Source organism: Oncorhynchus clarkii, chromosome 12, assembly GCF_045791955.1.
Source record: "Oncorhynchus clarkii lewisi isolate Uvic-CL-2024 chromosome 12, UVic_Ocla_1.0, whole genome shotgun sequence".
NCBI classification, from domain to species: Eukaryota; Metazoa; Chordata; class Actinopteri; order Salmoniformes; family Salmonidae; genus Oncorhynchus; species Oncorhynchus clarkii.
The window spans coordinates 94,897,183-94,920,383 of NC_092158.1; the positions used below are offsets into that span (position 1 = coordinate 94,897,183).

General features: G+C 47.5%; 1 protein-coding gene across 1 annotated transcript in view; it reads right to left on the reverse strand.

Annotated features, from left to right (window-relative positions):
* The window catches only part of LOC139422611 (unconventional myosin-XV-like), a 206,940-nt gene that overhangs the window by 88,748 nt on the left and 94,991 nt on the right, over positions 1-23,201 (reverse strand). Inside the window, exon 35 of the mRNA XM_071173757.1 lies at positions 21,061-21,184. Within this exon, the coding sequence (XP_071029858.1) occupies positions 21,061-21,184 (124 nt within the window). The remainder of the gene's footprint in view (positions 1-21,060; positions 21,185-23,201) is intronic.

Genomic DNA, 23,201 nt, shown 5'->3' on the forward strand with positions numbered 1-23,201 from the left:
TTGGTAGGGTACAGGGATAGTGTCTGACTCGGTAGGGTACAGGGATAGTGTCTGACTTGGTAGGGTACAGGGTTAGTGCCTGACTTGAAAGGGTACAGGGTACGGTAAAGGTTTAGTGTCTGACTTGGTCTGGTACAGGGTAGGGTACAGGGTTAGTGTCTGACTCGGTAGGGTACAGGGTAGGGTACAGGGTTAGTGTCTGACTCAGGGGTACAGGGTTAGTGTCTGACTTGGTAGGGTACAGGGTAGGGTACAGGTTTAGTATCTGACTCAGTAGAGTACAGGGTAGGGTACAGGTTTAGTGTCTGAGTCGGTAGGGTACAGGGTAGGGTACAGGGTTAGTGTCTGACTTGGTAGGGTACAGGGTTAGTGTCTGACTCGGTAGAGTACAGGGTTATTGTCTGACTCAGTAGGGTACAGGGTTAGTGTGTGACTCAGTAGGGTACAGGGTTAGTGTCTGACTCGGTAGGGTACAGGGTTATTGTCTGACTCAGTAGGGTACAGGGTTAGTGTCTGACTTGGTAGGGTACAGGGTAGGGTACAGGGTTAGTGTCTGACTTGGTAGGGTACAGGGTTAGTGTCTGACTCAGTAGGGTACAGGGTTAGTGTCTGACTCAGTAGGGTACAGGGTTAGTGTCTGACTCAGTAGGGTACAGGGTTAGTGTCTGACTCAGTAGGGTACAGGGTTAGTGTCTGACTTGGTAGGGTACAGGTTTAGTGTCTGACTCGGTAGGGTACAGGGTTAGTGTCTGACTTGTTAGGGTACAGGGTTAGTGACTGACTCAGTAGGGTACAGGGTTAGTGTCTGTTTCAGTAGAATACAAGGTTTTTGTCTGACTCGGTATGTTACAGGGTTAGTGACTGACTTGGTAGGGTACAGGGTTATTGTCTGACTCAGTAGGGTACAGGGTTAGTGTCTGACTCATTAGGGTACAGGGTTAGTGTCTGACTTGGTAGGGTACAGGTTTAGTGTCTGACTTGGTAGGGTACAGGGTTAGTGTCTGACTTGGTAGGGTACAGGGTTAGTGACTGACTCAGTAGGGTACAGGGTTAGTGTTTGAGTGTTTGACTCAGTAGAGTACAGGGTTTTTGTCTGACTCGGTATGGCACAGGGTTAGTGACAGACTTGGTAGTGTACAGGGTACGGAACAGGGTTAGTGTCTGACTCGGTAGGGCACAGGGTAGGGTACAGGTTTAGTTTCTGACTTGGTAGGGTACAGGGTAGGGTACAGGGTTAGTGTCTGACTCAGTAGGGCACAGGGTTAGTGTCTGACTCGGTAGGGTACAGGGTAGGGTACAGGGTTAGTGTCTGAGTTGGTAGGGTACAGGGTTAGTGTCTGACTTGGTAGGGTACAGGGTAGGGTACAGGGTTAGTATCTGACTTGGTAGGGTAAAGGGTTAGTGTCTGACTTGGTAGGGTACAGGGTTAGTGTCTGACTTGGTAGAGAACAGGGTACAGTGTTAGTGTCTGACTTGGTAGCGCACAGGGTAGGGTACAGGGTTAGTGTCTGACTCAGTAGGGTACAGGGTAGGGTACAGGGTTAGTGTCTGACTTGGTAGGGTACAGGGTAGGGTACAGGGTTAGTGTCTGACTTGGTAGGGTACAGGGTTAGTGTCTGACTCAGTAGGGTACAGGGTTAGTGCCTGACTTGGTAGGGTACAGGGTTAGTGTCTGACTCGGTAGGGTACAGGGTTAGTGTTCGAGTCAGTAGGGTACAGGGTTAGTGTCTGACTCGGTAGGGTACAGGGTTAGTGACTGACTCAGTAGGGTACAGGGTAGGGTACAGGGTTAGTGTCTGACTTGGTAGGGTACAGGGTTAGTGTCTGACTCGGTAGGGTACAGGGTAGGGTACAGGGTTAGTGTCTGACTCAGAAGGGTACAGGGTTAGTGTCTGACTTGGTAGGGTACAGGGTTAGTGTCTGACTCGGTAGGGTACAGGGTAGAGTACAGGGTTAGTGTCTGACTCAGAAGGGTACAGGGTTAGTGTCTGACTTGGTAGGGTACAGGGTTAGTATCTGACTTGGTAGCGTACAGGGTAGGGTACAGGGTTAGTGTCTGACTCGGTAGGGTACAGGGTAGGGCACAGGGTTAGTATCTGACTCGGTAGGGTACAGGGTTAGTGTCTGACTTGGTAGGGTACAGGGTAGGGTACAGGGTTAGTGTCTGACTCGGTTGGGTACAGGGTTAGTATCTGACTTGGTAGGGTACAGGGTTAGTGTCTGACTCGGTAGAGTACAAGGTAGGGCACAGGGTTAGTGTCTGACTCGGTAGGGTACAGGGTAGGGTACAGGGTTAGTATCTGACTTGGTAGGGTACAGGGTTAGTGTCTGACTTGGTAGGGCACAGGGTTAGTGTCTGACTTGGTAGGGTACAGGGTAGGGTACAGGGTTAGTGTCTGACTTGGTAGGGCACAGGGTTAGTGTCTGACTTGGTAGGGTACAGGGTAGGGTACAGGGTTAGTGTCTGACTCGGTAGAGTACAAGGTAGGGCACAGGGTTAGTGTCTGACTCGGTAGGGTACAGGGTAGGGTACAGGGTTAGTATCTGACTTGGTAGGGTACAGGGTTAGTATCTGACTTGGTAGGGTACAGGGTTAGTGTCTGTCTTGGTAGGGTACAGGGTTAGTGTCTGAGTTGGTAGGGTACAGGGTTAGTGTCTGACTTGGTAGGGTACAGGGTAGGGTACAGGGTTAGTGTCTGACTTGGTAGAGAACAGGGTACAGTGTTAATGTCTGACTTGGTAGGGCACAGGGTAGGGTACAGGGTTAGTGTCTGACTCAGTAGAGTACAGGGTAGGGTACAGGGTTAGTGTCTGACTTGGTCTGGTACAGGGTAGGGTACAGGGTTAGTGTCTGACTTGGTAGGGTACAGGGTTAGTGTCTGACTCAGTAGGGTACAGGGTTAGTGCCTGACTTGGTAGGGTACAGGGTTAGTGTCTGACTCGGTAGGGTACAGGGTTAGTGTTCGAGTCAGTAGGGTACAGGGTTAGTTTCTGACTCGGTAGGGTACAGGGTTAGTGACTGACTCAGTAGGGTACAAGGTTAGTGCCTGACTTAGTAGGGTGCAGGGTAGTGTACAGGGATAGTGTCTGACTTGGTAGGGTACAGGGTTAGTGTCTGACTTGGTAGGGTACAGGGATAGTGTCTGACTCGGTAGGGTACAGGGATAGTGTCAGGGATAGTGTCTGACTTGAAAGGGTACAGGGTACGGTAAAGGTTTAGTGTCTGAGGGTTAGTGTCTGACAGGGTTATAGTGTCTGACTTGGTAGTGGGTAGGGTACTGACTTGGTCTGGTACAGGTTTAGTGTCTGAGTCGGTAGGGTACAGGGTAGGGTACAGGGTTAGTGTCTGACAGGGTTTAGGTCTGACTACAGGGTACTGGTAGGTTGACTTGGTAGTACTGAGGGTACAGGGTAGTGTCTGACTCGGTAGAGTACAGGGTTATTGTCTGACTCAGTAGGGTACAGGGTTAGTGTGTGACTCAGTAGGGTACAGGGTTAGTGTCTGACTCGGTAGGGTACAGGGTTATTGTCTGACTCAGTAGGGTACAGGGTTAGTGTCTGACTTGGTAGGGTACAGGGTAGGGTACAGGGTTAGTGTCTGACTTGGTAGGGTACAGGGTTAGTGTCTGACTCAGTAGGGTACAGGGTTAGTGTCTGACTCAGTAGGGTACAGGGTTAGTGTCTGACTCAGTAGGGTACAGGGTTAGTGTCTGACTCAGTAGGGTACAGGGTTAGTGTCTGACTTGGTAGGGTACAGGGTTAGTGTCTGACTCAGTAGGGTACAGGGTTAGTGTCTGACTCAGTAGGGTACAGGGTTAGTGTCTGACTTGTTAGGGTACAGGGTTAGTGACTGACTCAGTAGGGTACAGGGTTAGTGTCTGTTTCAGTAGAATACAAGGTTTTTTTCTGACTCGGTATGTTACAGGGTTAGTGACTGACTTGGTAGGGTACAGGGTTATTGTCTGACTCAGTAGGGTACAGGGTTATTGTCTGACTCAGTAGGGTACAGGGTTAGTGTCTGACTCAGTAGGGTACAGGGTTAGTGTCTGACTCATTAGGGTACAGGGTTAGTGTCTGACTTGGTAGGGTACAGGTTTAGTGTCTGACTTGGTAGGGTACAGGGTTAGTGTCTGACTTGGTAGGGTACAGGGTTAGTGACTGACTCAGTAGGGTACAGGGTTAGTGTTTGACTCAGTAGAGTACAGGGTTTTTGTCTGACTCGGTATGGCACAGGGTTAGTGACAGACTTGGTAGTGTACAGGGTAGGGAACAGGGTTAGTGTCTGACTCGGTAGGGCACAGGGTAGGGTACAGGTTTAGTTTCTGACTTGGTAGGGTACAGGGTAGGGTACAGGGTTAGTGTCTGACTCAGTAGGGCACAGGGTTAGTGTCTGACTCGGTAGGGTACAGGGTAGGGTGCAGGGTAGGGTACAGGGCAGGGCAGGGTGCAGGGCAGGGTACAGGGCAGGGTGCAGGGCAGGGTACAGGGCAGGGTGCAGGGCAGGGTACAGGGCAGGGTACAGGGCAGGGTGCAGGGCAGGGTACAGGGCAGGGTGCAGGGGAGGGTACAGGGCAGGGTACAGGTCAGGGTGCACGGGAGGGTACAGGGCAGGGCAGGGTGCAGGGCAGGGTACAGGGCAGGGTAGGGTGCAGTGCAGGGTAGGGTACAGGGCAGGGTGCAGGGCAGGGTAGGGTACAGGGCAGGGTGCAGGGCAGGGCAAGGTACAGGGCAGGGTGCAGGGTAGGGTACAGAGCAGGGTACAGGTCAGGGTGCGGGGCAGGACAGGGTACAGGGTAGGGTGCAGGGCAGGGTACAGTGTAGGGTGCAGGGTAGGGTACAGGGCAGGTTGCAGGGCAGGGTAGGGTAGGGTACAGGACAGGTTACAGGGCAGGGTCCAGGGCAGGGTAGGGTAGGGTACAGGGCAGGGTACAGGGTACAGGGTAGGGTACATGGCAGGGTGCAGGGCAGGGTGCAGGGTAGGGTGCAGGGTACAGGGTACGGTACAGGGCAGGGTACAGGGCAGGGTACAGGGCAGGGCAGGGTACAGGGCAGGGTAAAGGGCAGTGTACAGGATAGGGTACAGGGCAGGGTGCAGGGCAGGGTAGGGTAGGGTACAGGACAGGTTACAGGGCAGGGTCCAGGGCAGGGTAGGGTACAGGGCAGGGTACAGGGTAGGGTACATGGCAGGGTGCAGGGCAGGGTGCAGGGTAGGGTGCAGGGCAGGGTACAGGGTACGGTACAGGGCAGGGTACAGGGTAGGGTACAGGGCAGGGCATGGGTACAGGGCAGGGTACAGGGCAGGGCATGGGTACAGGGCAGGGTACAGGGCAGGGTACAGGGCACAGGGCAGGGTACAGGATAGGGTACAGGGTATAGGGCAGGGTACAGTAACACTGCATGATAAACACACTAACACACCATACCTGGCATCACACCTGGCATCAGAGGTAGGCCTGGCATGGAAGGCATGAGTGGCATCCCATGGAGGGGGGGCATGGCAAGGGGAGGGGCAGCAGGGGGTGTAGCAGTAGTGGTTGGGGGAGCTGAAGGAGCCCGAGCAGGAGGCTGGGTGTGGTAGGGGTGGCGGGCAGCAGGGGGCGAGGCAGGAGAGGTAGGCTGGGTGTGGTAGGGGTGGTGGGCAGCAGGGGGTGAGGCAGGAGAGGTAGGCTGGGTGTGATAGGGGCGGTGGGCAGCAGGGGGTGAGGCAGGAGAGGTAGGCTGGGTGTGGTAGGGGTGGTGGCCAGCAGGGGGCGAGGCAGGAAGCTGGTGGTACTGATGGTGGGAAGGGCTTGGCATTGTGGGTATAGGGGGTATCATCCCTCCCATCACTGGAAGCACTGGCACAGCTGGGTAGCAGACAGACAGGAGACAGGGTTAGGATACAGCTGGGTAGCAGACAGACAGGAGACAGGGTTAGGATACAGCAGGTCAGCAGACAGACAGGGTTAGGATACAGCTGGGTAGCAGACAGACAGGGTTAGGATACAGCTGGGTAGCAGACAGACAGGGTTAGGATACAGCTGTGTAGCAGACAGACAGGAGACAGGGTTAGGATACAGCTGGGTAGCAGACAGACAGGGTTAGGATACAGCTGGGTAGCAGACCGACAGGGTTAGGATACAGCTGGGCAGCAGACAGACACGAGACAGGGTTAGGATACAGCTGGGCAGCAGACAGACAGGAGACAGGGTTAGAATACAGCTGGGTAACAGACAGACAGGGTTAGGATACAGCTGGGCAGCAGAACACAGGGAACAAGCTTAGGGTTTAGGATGTAGGGTTAGGGTACAGAGGACAGATTTAGGGTACAGGGTAAGGGAACACCCTATACCCTAAAGAGGGTTTAGGGTATAGGGCAAAGCATCAAGATCACCAGGACTTTCTGAACGGAAACTTCAAACCACTAAAAAAAAGCCTAACAGCTGAACATAAAACCAACCCCTGAATCATTAGATATCACTGAAAACACTTCCAGTAGTGGTTTATTGTGTATGAGATCAGATAGAGAGGCCTGGTTTAAACAGGAACACACAGAGATGCCTGGTTTAAACAGGAACACACAGAGAGGCCTGGTTTAAACAGGGACACACAGAGAGGCCTGGTTTAAACAGGAACACAGAGAGAGAGAGGCCTGGTTTAAACAGGGACACAGAGAGAGAGAGAGAGAGAGAGAGAGAGAGAGAGAGAGAGAGAGAGAGAGAGAGAGAGAGAGAGAGAGAGAGCCTGGTTTAAACAGGGACACAGAAAGAGGCCTGGTTTAAACAGGGACACAGAGAGAGAGAGGCCTGGTTTAAACAGGAACACAGAGAGAGAGAGAGGCCTGGTTTAAACAGGAACACACAGAGAGGCCTCGTTTAAACAGGAACACAGAGAGAAGCCTGGTTTAAACAGGAACACACAGAGAGGCCTGGTTTAAACAGGGACACAGAGAGATTGAGAGAGGCCTGGTTTAAACAGGAACAAAGAGAGATTGAGAGAGGCCTGGTTTAAACAGAAACACAGAGAGATTGAGAGAGGCCTGGTTTAAACAGGAACACAGAGAGAGAGAGAGAGAGAGAGAGAGAGAGAGAGAGGCCTGGTTTAAACAGGAACATAGAGAGTGAGAGAGGCCTGGTTTAAACTGGAACACACAGAGAGAGAGAGGCCTGGTTTAAACAGGAACATAGAGAGTGAGAGAGGCCTGGTTTAAACTGGAACACACAGAGAGAGAGAGGCCTGGTTTAAACAGGAACACAGAGAGAGTGAGAGAGGCCTGGTTTAAACAGGAACACAGAGAGATTGAGAGAGGCCTGGTTTAAACAGGAACACAGAGAGATTGAGAGAGGCCTGGTTTAAACAGGAACACAGAGAGATTGAGAGAGGCCTGGTTTAAACAGGAACACAGAGAGATTGAGAGAGGCCTGGTTTAAACAGGAACACAGAGAGATTGAGAGAGGCCTGGTTTAAACAGGAACACAGAGAGATTGAGAGAGGCCTGGTTTAAACAGGAACACAGAGAGAGAGAGGCCTGGTCTAAACAGGGACACAGAGAGGCCAGGTTTAAACAGGAACACAGAGAGAGGCCTGGTTTAAACAGGAACACAGAGAGAGAGAGAGAGAGAGAGAGAGAGGCCTGGTTTAAACAGGGACACAGAGAGAGAGAGAGAGAGGCCTGGTTTAAACAGGGACACAGAGAGATTGAGAGAGGCCTGGTTTAAACAGGAACAAAGAGAGATTGAGAGAGGCCTGGTTTAAACAGGAACACAGAGAGATTGAGAGAGGCCTGGTTTAAACAGGAACACAGAGAGATTGAGAGAGGCCTGCTTTAAACAGGAACACAGAGAGAGAGATAGGCCTGCTTTAAACAGGAACACAGAGAGAGAGGCCTGTTTTAAACAGGAACACACAGAGAGAGAGAGGCCCAGGTTTAAACAGGAACACAGAGAGAGAGATAGGCCTGGTTTAAACAGGAACACCGAGAGAGAGAGAGAGAGAGAGAGAGAGAGAGAGAGAGAGAGAGAGAGAGAGAGAGAGAGAGAGAGAGAGAGGCCTGGTTTAAACAGGAACACACACAGAGAGAGAGAGAGAGAGAGAGAGAGAGAGAGAGAGAGAGAGAGCCTGGTTTAAACAGGAACACAGAGAGAGAGAGAGAGAGAGAGGCCTGGTTTAAACAGGAACACAGAGAGAGAGAGAGACCTGGTTTAAACAGGAACACAGAGAGAGGGAGAGGCCTGGTTTAAACAGGAACACAGAGAGAGAGAGAGGCCTGGTTTAAACAGGAACACAGAGAGTGAGAAAGGCCTGGTTTAAACAGGAACACAGAGAGAGAGAGAGAGAGAGAGAGAGAGGCCTGGTTTAAACAGGAACACATAGAGTGAGAAAGGCCTGGTTTAAATAGGGACACAGAGAGTGAGAGGCCTGGTTTAAACAGGAACACAGAGAGTGAGAGAGGCCTGGTTTAAACAGGAACCCTCCTCTGTAAACTGGTCATCTCTGTATACCCGTCGCATGTCCCAATGGTTGATGCTTATTTATAAAACCCTCTTAGGCCTCACTCCCCCCTATCTGAGATATCTACTGCAGCCCTCATCCTCCACATACAACACCCATTCTGCCAGTCACCTTCTGTTCAAGGTCCCCAAAGCACACACATCCCTTGGTCGCTCGTCTTTTCAGTTCGCTGCAGTTAGAGACTGAAACGAACTGCAACAAACACGCAAACTGAACAGTTTGATCTCAATCTCTTCATTGAAAGACTCAATCATGGACAGACACTCTTACTGACAGTTGTTTCTGCTTTGTGTGGTGTATTGTTGTTTCTACCTTCTTGCCCTCTGTGCTGTTGTCTGTGCCCGATAATGTTTGTACCATGTTTTGTGCTGCTGCCATGTTGTGTTGCTACCATGTTGTGTTGCTACCATGCTGTGTTGCTACCATGCTGTGTTGTCATGTTGTGATGCTACCATGCTGTGTTGTCATGTTGTGTTGCTGCCATGTTGTGTTGCTACCATGCTGTGTTGTCATGTTGTGTTGCTACCATGCTGTTGTTATGCTGTGTTACTACCATGTTGTATTGCTACCATGTTGTTGTCATGTTGTGTTGCTACCATGCTGTGTTGTCATGTTGTGTTGCTACCATGCTGTTGTTATGTTGTGTTGCTACCATGTTGTCGTCATGTTGTGTTGCTACCATGCTGTGTTGTCATGTTGTGTTGCTACCATGCTGTTGTTATGTTGTGTTGCTACCATGTTGTTGTCATGTTGTGTTGCTACCATGATGTGTTGTCATGTTGTGTTGCTACCATGTTGTTGTCATGTTGTGTTGCTACCATGTTGTGTTGCTACCATGATGTGTTGTCGTGTTGTGTTGCTACCATGTTGTTGTCATGTTGTGTTCCTACCATGTTGTGTTGCTACCTTATTGTGTTGCTACCATGTTGTGTTACTACCATGTTGTGATGCTACCATGTTGTTGTCATGTTGTGATGCTACCATGTTGTTGTCATGTTGTGTTGCTACCATGTTGTGTTGCTGCCATGTTGTTGTCATGTTGTGTTGCTACCATGTTGTTGTCATGTTGTGTTGCTACCATGTTGTTGTCATGTTGTGTTGCTACCATGTTGTTGTCATGTTGTGCTGCTACCATGTTGTTGTCATGTTGTGTTGCTACCATGTTGTTTTCATGTTGAGTTGCTACCATGCTGTGTTGTCATGCTGTGTTTCTACCATGTTGTTGTCATGTTGTGTTGCTACCATGTTGTGTTACTACCATGTTGTTGTCATGTTGTGTTGCTACCATGTTGTGTTACTACCATGTTGTTGTCATGTTGTGTTGCTGCCATGTTGTTGTCATGTTGTGTCGCTACCATGTTGTTGTCATGTTGTGTTGCTACCATGTTGTTGTCATGTTGTGTTGCTACCATGTTGTGTTGCTACCATGTTGTGTTGCTGCCATGTTGTTGTCATGTTGTGTTGCTACCATGTTGTTGTTATGTTGTGTTGCTACCATGTTGTTGTCATGTTGAGGTGCTACCATGCTGTGTTGTCATGTTGTGTTGCTACCATGTTGTTGTCATGCTGTGTTGCTACCAAGTTGTTGTCATGTTGTGTTGCTACCATGTTGTTGTTATGTTGTGTTGCTACCATGTTGTTGTCGTGTTGTGTTGCTACCATGTTGTTGTTATGTTGTGTTGCTACCATGCTGTTGTCATGTTGTGTTGCTAACATGTTGTTGTTATGTTGTGTTGCTACCATGCTGTGTTGCTACCATGTTGTTGTTATGTTGTGTTACTACCATGTTATGTTGCTACCAAGTTGTTGTTATGTTGTGTTGCTACCATGTTGTTGTTATGTTGTGTTGCTACCATGCTGTTGTTATGTTGTGTTGCTACCATGCTGTTGTTATGTTGTGTTGCTACCATGCTGTGTTGTTATGTTGTGTTGCTACCATGCTGTGTTGTCATGTTGTGGTGCTACCATGTTGTGTTGTCATGTTGTGCTGCTACCATGTTGTTGTTATGTTGTGTTGCTACCATGTTGTTGTTATGTTGTGATGCTACCATGTTGTGTTGTCATGTTGTGTTGCTACCATGTTGTGTTGCTACCATGTTGTGTTGCTACCATGTTGTGTTGTCATGTTGTGTTGCTACCATGCTGTGTTGTTGTGTTGCTACCATGCTGTGTTGTCATGTTGTGTGATTCTACCATGTTTTCATGTTGTGTTTCTACCATGTTGTTGTCATGTTGTGTTGCTACCATGCTGTGTTGCTGCCATGTTGTTGTTATGTTGTGTTGCTACCAGGTTGTTGTCATGTTGTGTTGCTACCATGTTGTGTTGTCTTGTTGTGTTGCTGCCTTGCTATGTTGTTGTCATGTGGTGTTGCTACCATGCTGTGTTGTCATGTGTTGCTGCCTTGCTATGCTGTTGTCTTAGGTCTCTCTTTATGTAGTGTTGTCTCTCTTGTTGTGATGTGTGTTGTTGTCTTTAGGTCTCTCTTTATGTAGTGTTGTCTCTCTTGTTGTGATGTGTGTTGTTGTCTGAGGTCTCTTTATGTAGTGTTGTCTCTCTTGTTGTGATGTGTGTTGTTGTCTTAGGTCTCTCTTTATGTAGTGTTGTCTCTCTTGTTGTGATGTGTGTTGTTGTCTTCGGTCTCTTTATGTAGTGTTGTGTTGTCTCTCTTGTTGTGATGTGTGTTGTTGTCTTAGGTCTCTCTTTATGTAGTGTTGTCTCTCTTTATGTAGTGTTGTCTCTCTTGTTGTGATGTGTGTTGTTGTCTTAGGTCTCTCTTTATGTAGTGTTGTGTTGTCTCTCTTGTTGTGATGTGTGTTGTTGTCTGAGGTCTCTCTTTATGTAGTGTTATCTCTCTTGTTGTGATGTGTGTTGTTGTCTTAGGTCTCTCTTTATGTAGTGTTGTGTTGTCTCTCTTGTTGTGATGTGTGTTGTTGTCTGAGGTCTCTCTTTATGTAGTGTTGTCTCTCTTGTTGTGATGTGTGTTGTTGTCTGAGGTCTCTTTATGTAGTGTTGTCTCTCTTGTTGTGATGTGTGTTGTTGTCTTAGGTCTCTCTTTATGTAGTGTTGTCTCTCTTTATGTAGTGTTGTCTCTCTTGTTGTAGTGTTGTCTCTCTTGTTGTGATGTGTGTTGTTGTCTTTAGGTCTCTCTTTATGTAGTGTTGTCTCTCTTTATGTAGTGTTGTCTCTCTTGTTGTGATGTGTGTTGTTGTCTTAGGTCTCTCTTTATGTAGTGTTGTCTCTCTTGTTGTGATGTGTGTTGTTGTCTTTAGGTCTCTCTTTATGTAGTGTTGTCTCTCTTGTTGTGATGTGTGTTGTTGTCTTTAGGTCTCTCTTTATGTAGTGTTGTCTCTCTTGTTGTGATGTGTGTTGTTGTCTTTAGGTCTCTCTTTATGTAGTGTTGTCTCTCTTGTTGTGATGTGTGTTGTTGTCTGAGGTCTCTTTATGTAGTGTTGTCTCTCTTGTTGTGATGTGTGTTGTTGTCTGAGGTCTCTCTTTATGTAGTGTTGTCTCTCTTGTTGTGTGTTGTGATGTGTGTTGTTGTCTGAGGTCTCTTTATGTCGTGTTATCTCTCTTGTTGTGATGTGTGTTGTTGTCTTTAGGTCTCTCTTTATGTAGTGTTGTCTCTCTTGTTGTGATGTGTGTTGTTGTCTTTAGGTCTCTCTTTATGTAGTGTTGTCTCTCTTGTTGTGATGTGTGTTGTTGTCTTTAGGTCTCTCTTTATGTAGTGTTGTCTCTCTTGTTGTGATGTGTGTTGTTGTCTTTAGGTCTCTCTTTATGTAGTGTTGTCTCTCTTGTTGTGATGTGTGTTGTTGTCTTAGGTCTCTCTTTATGTAGTGTTGTGTTGTCTCTCTTGTTGTGATGTGTGTTGTTGTCTGAGGTCTCTCTTTATGTAGTGTTATCTCTCTTGTTGTGATGTGTGTTGTTGTCTTAGGTCTCTCTTTATGTAGTGTTGTGTTGTCTCTCTTGTTGTGATGTGTGTTGTTGTCTGAGGTCTCTCTTTATGTAGTGTTGTCTCTCTTGTTGTGATGTGTGTTGTTGTCTGAGGTCTCTTTATGTAGTGTTGTGGTGTCTCTCTTGTCGTGATGTGTGTTGTTGTCTGAGGTCTCTTTATGTAGTGTTGTCTCTCTTGTTGTGATGTGTGTTGTTGTCTGAGGTCTCTCTTTATGTAGTGTTGTCTCTCTTGTTGTGATGTGTGTTGTTGTCTGAGGTCTCTTTATGTAGTGTTGTCTCTCTTGTTGTGATGTGTGTTGTTGTCTTAGGTCTCTCTTTATGTAGTGTTGTCTCTCTTTATGTAGTGTTGTCTCTCTTGTTGTAGTGTTGTCTCTCTTGTTGTGATGTGTGTTGTTGTCTTTAGGTCTCTCTTTATGTAGTGTTGTCTCTCTTTATGTAGTGTTGTCTCTCTTGTTGTGATGTGTGTTGTTGTCTTTAGGTCTCTCTTGATGTAGTGTTGTCTCTCTTGTTGTGATGTGTGTTGTTGTCTTAGGTATCTCTTTATGTAGTGTTGTCTCTCTTGTTGTGATGTGTGTTGTTGTCTTTAGGTCTCTCTTTATGTAGTGTTGTCTCTCTTGTTGTGATGTGTGTTGTTGTCTTTAGGTCTCTCTTTATGTAGTGTTGTGGTGTATCTTGTTGTGATGTGTGTTGTTGTCTTTAGGTCTCTCTTTATGTAGTGTTGTCTCTCTTGTTGTGATGTGTGTTGTTGTCTGAGGTCTCTTTATGTAGTGTTGTCTCTCTTGTTGTGATGTGTGTTGTTGTCTGAGGTCTCTCTTTATGTAGTGTTGTCTCTCTTGTTGTGTGTTGTGATGTGTGTTGTTGTCTGAGGTCTCTTTATGTCGTGTTATCTCTCTTGTTGTGATGTGTGTTGTTGTCTTTAGGTCTCTCTTTATTTAGTGTTGTCTCTCTTGTTGTGATGTGTGTTGTTGTCTTTAGGTCTCTCTTTATGTAGTGTTGTCTCTCTTGTTGTGATGTGTGTTGTTGTCTTTAGGTCTCTCTTTATGTAGTGTTGTCTCTCTTGTTGTGATGTGTGTTGTTGTCTTTAGGTCTCTCTTTATGTAGTGTTGTCTCTCTTGTTGTGATGTGTGTTGTTGTCTTTAGGTCTCTCTTTATGTAGTGTTGTCTCTCTTGTTGTGATGTGTGTTGTTGTCTGAGGTCTCTTTATGTAGTGTTGTCTCTCTTGTTGTGATGTGTGTTGTTGTCTGAGGTCTCTCTTTATGTAGTGTTGTCTCTCTTGTTGTGATGTGTGTTGTTGTCTGAGGTCTCTTTATGTAGTGTTGTCTCTCTTGTTGTGATGTGTGTTGTTGTCTGAGGTCTCTTTATGTAGTGTTGTCTCTCTTGTTGTGATGTGTGTTGTTGTCTGAGGTCTCTTTATGTAGTGTTGTCTCTCTTTATGTAGTGTTGTCTCTCTTTATGTAGTGTTGTCTCTCTTGTTGTAGTGTTGTCTCTCTTGTTGTGATGTGTGTTGTTGTCTTTAGGTCTCTCTTTATGTAGTGTTGTCTCTCTTTATGTAGTGTTGTCTCTCTTGTTGTGATGTGTGTTGTTGTCTTTAGGTCTCTCTTGATGTAGTGTTGTCTCTCTTGTTGTGATGTGTGTTGTTGTCTTAGGTATCTCTTTATGTAGTGTTGTCTCTCTTGTTGTGATGTGTGTTGTTGTCTTTAGGTCTCTCTTTATGTAGTGTTGTCTCTCTTGTTGTGATGTGTGTTGTTGTCTTTAGGTCTCTCTTTATGTAGTGTTGTGGTGTATCTTGTTGTGATGTGTGTTGTTGTCTTTAGGTCTCTCTTTATGTAGTGTTGTCTCTCTTGTTGTGATGTGTGTTGTTGTCTGAGGTCTCTTTATGTAGTGTTGTCTCTCTTGTTGTGATGTGTGTTGTTGTCTGAGGTCTCTCTTTATGTAGTGTTGTCTCTCTTGTTGTGTGTTGTGATGTGTGTTGTTGTCTGAGGTCTCTTTATGTCGTGTTATCTCTCTTGTTGTGATGTGTGTTGTTGTCTTTAGGTCTCTCTTTATTTAGTGTTGTCTCTCTTGTTGTGATGTGTGTTGTTGTCTTTAGGTCTCTCTTTATGTAGTGTTGTCTCTCTTGTTGTGATGTGTGTTGTTGTCTTTAGGTCTCTCTTTATGTAGTGTTGTCTCTCTTGTTGTGATGTGTGTTGTTGTCTTTAGGTCTCTCTTTATGTAGTGTTGTCTCTCTTGTTGTGATGTGTGTTGTTGTCTTTAGGTCTCTCTTTATGTAGTGTTGTCTCTCTTGTTGTGATGTGTGTTGTTGTCTGAGGTCTCTTTATGTAGTGTTGTCTCTCTTGTTGTGATGTGTGTTGTTGTCTGAGGTCTCTCTTTATGTAGTGTTGTCTCTCTTGTTGTGATGTGTGTTGTTGTCTGAGGTCTCTTTATGTAGTGTTGTCTCTCTTGTTGTGATGTGTGTTGTTGTCTGAGGTCTCTTTATGTAGTGTTGTCTCTCTTGTTGTGATGTGTGTTGTTGTCTGAGGTCTCTTTATGTAGTGTTGTCTCTCTTTATGTAGTGTTGTCTCTCTTGTTGTGATGTGTGTTGTCTGAGGTCTCTTTATGTAGTGTTGTGTCTCTTGTTGTGATGTGTGTTGTTGTCTGAGGTCTATTTATGTAGTGTTGTCTCTCTTGTTGTGATGTGTGTTGTTGTCTGAGGTCTCTTTATGTAGTGTTGTCTCTCTTTATGTAGTGTTGTCTCTCTTTATGGAGTGTTGTCTCTCTTGTTGTGATGTGTGTTGTTGTCTGAGGTCTCTCTTTATGTAGTGTTGTGTCTCTTGTTGTGATGTGTGTTGTTGTCTGAGGTCTATTTATGTAGTGTTGTCTCTCTTGTTGTGATGTGTGTTGTTGTCTGAGGTCTCTTTATGTAGTGTTGTCTCTCTTTATGTAGTGTTGTCTCTCTTTATGTAGTGTTGTCTCTCTTTATGTAGTGTTGTCTCTCTTTATGTAGTGTTGTCTCTCTTGTTGTGATGTGTGTTGTTGTCTGAGGTCTCTTTATGTAGTGTTGTTGTCTCTCTTGTTGTGATGTGTGTTGTTGTCTGAGGTCTCTTTATGTAGTGTTGTTGTCTCTCTTGTTGTGATGTGTGTTGTTGTCTGAGGTCTCTTTATGTAGTGTTGTTGTCTCTCTTGTTGTGATGTGTGATTTGTCCTATATTTATATTGTACTTTTATGTTATATTTTTAATCCCAGGCCCCCGTCCCCTCAGGACGTAGGCCGTCATTGTAAATAAGAATTTGTTCTTAACTAACTTGCCTGGTTAAATAAAGGTTAAGTAAACAACAGATGAACCTGGAGAAGAGTCCCCCTAAGCAAGCTGGTCCTGGGGCTCTGTTCACAAACACAAACACACCCCACAGAGAGATGAACCTGGAGAAGAGTCCCCTAAGCAAGCTGGTCCTGGGGCTCTGTTCACAAACACAAACATACCCCACAGAGCCCCAGGACAGCAGCACAATTCGACCCAACCAAATCATGAAAACACACCCTACAGAGCCCCAGGACAGCAGCACAATTAGACCCAATCAAATCATGAAAACAAACCCTACAGAGCCCCAGGACAGCAGCACAATTCGACCCAACCAAATCATGAGAAAACAAACCCTACAGAGCCCCAGGACAACAACACAATTAGACCCAATCAAATCATGAAAACACACCCTACAGAGCCCCAGGACAGCAGCACAATTAGACCCAACCAAATCATGAGAAAACACACCCTACAGAGCCCCAGGACAGCAGCACAATTAGACCCAACCAAATCATGAGAAAACAAAAAGATAATTATTTCCAATGTGTCAAGTAATTAACAAAAACACAGGGCAAACTAGAATGCTATTTGGCCCTAAACAGAGAGTACACAGTGGCAGAATACCTGTCCACTGTGACTGACCCTAAACAGAGAGTACACAGTGGCAGAATACCTGAGCACTGTGACTGACCCTAAACAGAGAGTACACAGTGGCAGAATACCTGTCCACTGTGACTGACCCTAAACAGAGAGTACACAGTAGCAGAATACCTGTCCACTGTGACTGACCCTAAACAGAGAGTACACAGTGGCAGAATACCTGACCACGGTGACTGGCCCTAAACAGAGAGTACACAGTGGCAGAATACCTGTCCACTGTGACTGACCCTAAACAGAGAGTACACAGTAGCAGAATACCTGTCCACTGTGACTGACCCTAAACAGAGAGTACACAGTAGCAGAATACCTGTCCACTGTGACTGACCCTAAACAGAGAGTACACAGTGGCAGAATACCTGACCACGGTGACTGGCCCTAAACAGAGAGTACACAGTGGCAGAATACCTGACCACTGTGACTGACCCTAAACAGAGAGTACACAGTGGCAGAATACCTGTCCACTGTGACTGACCCTAAACAGAGAGTACACAGTAGCAGAATACCTGTCCACTGTGACTGACCCTAAACAGAGAGTACACAGTGGCAGAATACCTGACCACGGTGACTGGCCCTAAACAGAGAGTACACAGTGGCAGAATACCTGACCACAGTGACTGACCCTAAACAGAGAGTACACAGTAGCAGAATACCTGTCCACTGTGACTGGCCCTAAACAGAGAGTACACAGTGGCAGAATACCTGTCCACGGTGACTGACCCTAAACAGAGAGTACACAGTGGCAGAATACCTGACCACTGTGACTGACCCTAAACAGAGACACACAGTGGCAGAATACCTGACCACAGTGACTGACCCTAAACAGAGAGTACACAGTGGCAGAATACCTGTCCACTGTGACTGACCCTAAACAGAGAGTACACAGTAGCAGAATACCTGTCCACTGTGACTGACCCTAAACAGAGAGTACACAGTAGCAGAATACCTGTCCACTGTGACTGACCCTAAACAGAGAGTACACAGTGGCAGAATACCTGACCACTGTAACTGGCCCTAAACAGAGAGTACACAGTGGCAGAATACCTGTCCACTGTGACTGACCCTAAACAGAGAGTACACAGTAGCAGAATACCTGTCCACTGTGACTGACCCTAAACAGAGAGTACACAGTAGCAGAATACCTGTCCACTGTGACTGACCCTAAACAGAGAGTACACAGTGGCAGAATACCTGACCACTGTAACTGGCCCTAAACAGAGAGTACACAGTGGCAGAATACCTGTCCACTGTGACTGACCCTAAACAGAGAGTACACAGTAGCAGAATACCTGTCCACTGTGACTGACCCTAAACAGAGAGTACACAGTGGCAGAATACCTGACCACGGTGACTGGCCCTAAACAGAGAGTACACAGTGGCAGAATACCTGACCACAGTGACTGACCCTAAACAGAGAGTACACAGTAGCAGAATACCTGTCCACTGTGACTGGCCCTAAACAGAGAGTACACAGTGGCAGAATACCTGTCCACGGTGACTGACCCTAAACAGAGAGTACACAGTGGCAGAATACCTGACCACTGTGACTGACCCTAAACAGAGACACACAGTGGCAGAATACCTGACCACAGTGACTGACCCTAAACAGAGAGTACACAGTGGCAGAATACCTGACCACGGTGACTGGCCCTAAACAGAGAGTACACAGTGGCAGAATACCTGACCACGGTGACTGGCCCTAAACAGAGAGTACACAGTGGCAGAATACCTGTCCACTGTGACTGACCCTAAACAGAGAGTACACAGTAGCAGAATACCTGTCCACTGTGACTGACCCTAAACAGAGAGTACACAGTAGCAGAATACCTGTCCACTGTGACTGACCCTAAACAGAGAGTACACAGTGGCAGAATACCTGACCACTGTAACTGGCCCTAAACAGAGAGTACACAGTGGCAGAATACCTGTCCACTGTGACTGACCCTAAACAGAGAGTACACAGTAGCAGAATACCTGTCCACTGTGACTGACCCTAAACAGAGAGTACACAGTGGCAGAATACCTGACCACGGTGACTGGCCCTAAACAGAGAGTACACAGTGGCAGAATACCTGACCACAGTGACTGACCCTAAACAGAGAGTACACAGTAGCAGAATACCTGTCCACTGTGACTGACCCTAAACAGAGAGTACACAGTAGCAGAATACCTGTCCACTGTGACTGACCCTAAACAGAGAGTACACAGTGGCAGAATACCTGACCACTGTAACTGGCCCTAAACAGAGAGTACACAGTAGCAGAATACCTGTCCACAGTGACTGACCCTAAACAGAGAGGACACAGTAGCAGAATACCTGACCACTGTAACTGGCCCTAAACAGAGAGTACACAGTAGCAGAATACCTGTCCACAGTGACTGACCCTAAACAGAGAGGACACAGTGGCAAAATACCTGACCACAGTGACTGGCCCTAAACAGAGAGTACACAGTGGCAGAATACCTGACCACTGTGACTGACCCTAAACAGAGAGTACACAGTGGCAGAATACCTGACCACTGTGACTGACCCTAAACAGAGAGTACACAGTGGCAGAATACCTGACCACTGTGACTGGCCCTAAACAGAGAGTACACAGTGGCAGAATACCTGACCACTGTGACTGACCCTAAACAGAGAGGACACAGTGGCAGAATACCTGACCACTGTGACTGGCCCTAAACAGAGAGTACACAGTGGCAGAATACCTGACCACTGTGACTGACCCTAAACAGAGAGTACACAGTAGCAGAATACCTGTCCACTGTGACTGGCCCTAAACAGAGAGTACACAGTAGCAGAATACCTGTCCACTGTGACTGGCCCTAAACAGAGAGTACACAGTGGCAGAATACCTGACCACGGTGACTGGCCCTAAACAGAGAGTACACAGTGGCAGAATACCTGACCACGGTGACTGGCCCTAAACAGAGAGTACACAGTGGCAGAATACCTGACCACAGTGACTGACCCTAAACAGAGAGTACACAGTGGCAGAATACCTGACCACGGTGACTGGCCCTAAACAGAGAGTACACAGTGGCAGAATACCTGACCACGGTGACTGGCCCTAAACAGAGAGTACACAGTGGCAGAATACCTGTCCACTGTGACTGACCCTAAACAGAGAGTACACAGTAGCAGAATACCTGTCCACTGTGACTGACCCTAAACAGAGAGTACACAGTAGCAGAATACCTGTCCACTGTGACTGACCCTAAACAGAGAGTACACAGTGGCAGAATACCTGACCACTGTAACTGGCCCTAAACAGAGAGTACACAGTGGCAGAATACCTGTCCACTGTGACTGACCCTAAACAGAGAGTACACAGTAGCAGAATACCTGTCCACTGTGACTGACCCTAAACAGAGAGTACACAGTGGCAGAATACCTGACCACGGTGACTGGCCCTAAACAGAGAGTACACAGTGGCAGAATACCTGACCACAGTGACTGACCCTAAACAGAGAGTACACAGTAGCAGAATACCTGTCCACTGTGACTGACCCTAAACAGAGAGTACACAGTAGCAGAATACCTGTCCACTGTGACTGACCCTAAACAGAGAGTACACAGTGGCAGAATACCTGACCACTGTAACTGGCCCTAAACAGAGAGTACACAGTAGCAGAATACCTGTCCACAGTGACTGACCCTAAACAGAGAGGACACAGTAGCAGAATACCTGACCACTGTAACTGGCCCTAAACAGAGAGTACACAGTAGCAGAATACCTGTCCACAGTGACTGACCCTAAACAGAGAGGACACAGTGGCAAAATACCTGACCACAGTGACTGGCCCTAAACAGAGAGTACACAGTGGCAGAATACCTGACCACAGTGACTGACCCTAAACAGAGAGTACACAGTAGCAGAATACCTGTCCACTGTGACTGACCCTAAACAGAGAGTACACAGTAGCAGAATACCTGTCCACTGTGACTGACCCTAAACAGAGAGTACACAGTGGCAGAATACCTGACCACTGTAACTGGCCCAAACTTAAGGAAAGCTTTGTAGAGACTCAGTGAGCATAGCATTGCTATTGAGAAAGGCCACCGTAGGCAGACATGGCTCTCAAGAGATGACAGGCTATGTGCACACAAAATGAGGTGGAAACCGAGCTGCACTTCCTAACCTCCTGCCCAATGTATGACCTTATTAGAGACACATATTTCCCTCAGATTACACAGATCCACAAAGAATTAAAAAACAAACCCAATTTTGATAAACTCCCATATCTACTGGGTGAAATTCCACAGTGTTCCATCACAGCAGCAAGATGTATGACCTGTTGCCACAAGAAAAGGGCAACCAGTGAAGAACACACACCATTGTAAATACAACCCATATTTATGTTGATTTATTTTCCCTTTTGTTCTTTAACTATTTGCACATAAAATTACATTTTAAATGTATTTATTTTTTGGGAACTTCTGTGAGTAATTTTTATTGTTTATTTCACTTTGTTTATTATCTACTTCACATGCTTTGGCAATGTTAACATGTTTCCCATGACAACAAGCCCTTCAATTGAAATTGAAATCGACAGAGAGAGAGAGAGAGAGCGAGAGACAGACAGACAGACAGACAGACAGACAGAGAAAGAATTGGGGAGCAGACAGACAGACAGACAGACAGACAGACAGACAGACAGACAGACAGACAGACAGACCTCCGGGCTGTAGTCCTGGGGGATATGGTCTGCTGGAGGGGGCCTTACCCCTCTCCTCCTCTCCTCCTCCTATTCCTCCTCCTCCCTTCATCCGGCCTGTCATACTGGCTGGCTTGTCCAGGTCCTGAGAGAGACGGAGAACAGTGTTGAGACTAAAACAGGCTGATGGACGGAGTGAGAGAGACAGAGGAAAGGACAGCGAGGAACAGAGAGGGAGGTCCGTAATTGGCCCAGTCATTGGAACTCTATCCTCCCTGGGTAATACCATACACACCCTAAGAGCTGCACACACAACCTTCTGCTCCCAATCCCCCAGACAGACACACAACCTTCTGCTCCCAATCCCCCAGACAGACACACAACCTTCTGCTCCCAATCACCCAGACAGACACACAACCTTCTGCTCTGCTCCCCCAGACAGACACACAACCTTCTGCTCTGCTCTCAATCACCCAGACAGACACACAACCTTCTGCTCTGCTCCCAATCACCCAGACAGACACACAACCTTCTGCTCTGCTCCCCCAGACAGACACACAACCTTCTGCTCTGCTCCCCCAGACAGACACACAACCTTCTGCTCTGCTCTCAATCACCCAGACAGACACACAACCTTCTGCTCCCAATCCCCCAGACAGACACACAACCTTCTGCTCTGCTCCCAATCCCCCCAGACAGACACACAACCTTCTGCTCTGCTCCCAATCCCCCCAGACAGACACACAACCTTCTGCTCTGCTCCCCCAGACAGACACACAACCTTCTGCTCCCAATCCCCCAGACAGACACACAACCTTCTGCTCTGCTCCCCCAGACAGACACACAACCTTCTGCTCTGCTCCCAATCCCCCAAACAGACACACAACCTTCTGCTCTGCTCCCAATCCCCCAGACAGACACACAACCTTCTGCTCTGCTCCCCCAGACAGACACACAACCTTCTGCTCCCAATCCCCCAGACAGACACACAACCTTCTGCTCCCAATCCCCCAGACAGACACACAACCTTCTGCTCCCAATCCCCCAGACAGACACACAACCTTCTGCTCCCAATCCCCCAGACAGACACACAACCTTCTGCTCCCAATCACCCAGACAGACACACAACCTTCTGCTCTGCTCCCCCAGACAGACACACAACCTTCTGCTCTGCTCTCAATCACCCAGACAGACACACAACCTTCTGCTCTGCTCCCAATCACCCAGACAGACACACAACCTTCTGCTCTGCTCCCCCAGACAGACACACAACCTTCTGCTCTGCTCCCCCAGACAGACACACAACCTTCTGCTCTGCTCTCAATCACCCAGACAGACACACAACCTTCTGCTCCCAATCCCCCAGACAGACACACAACCTTCTGCTCTGCTCCCAATCCCCCCAGACAGACACACAACCTTCTGCTCTGCTCCCAATCCCCCCAGACAGACACACAACCTTCTGCTCTGCTCCCCCAGACAGACACACAACCTTCTGCTCCCAATCCCCCAGACAGACACACAACCTTCTGCTCTGCTCCCCCAGACAGACACACAACCTTCTGCTCTGCTCCCAATCCCCCAAACAGACACACAACCTTCTGCTCTGCTCCCAATCCCCCAGACAGACACACAACCTTCTGCTCTGCTCCCCCAGACAGACACACAACCTTCTGCTCCCAATCCCCCAGACAGACACACAACCTTCTGCTCCCAATCCCCCAGACAGACACACAACCTTCTGCTCCCAATCCCCCAGACAGACACACAACCTTCTGCTCTGCTCCCCCAGACAGACACACAACCTTCTGCTCTGCTCTCAACCCCCCCAGACAGACACACAACCTTCTGCTCTCAACCCCCCCAGACAGACACACAACCTTCTGCTCTGCTCTCAACCCCCCCAGACAGACACACAACCTTCTGCTCTGCTCCCAATCCCCCAAACAGACACAAACATTGGGAGAATGTGAGCTAGTTCAGGGGTTCAATGCCTTCATAGGTTATGTTGTGTTATTATGTGTTATGTTATGAAGTTATGATGTGTTATGTTATGAAGTTATGATGTGTTGTGATGTGTTATGATGTGTTATGATGTGTTATGATGTGTTATGATGTGTTATGATGTGTTATGAAGTTATGATGTGTTGTGATGTGTTATG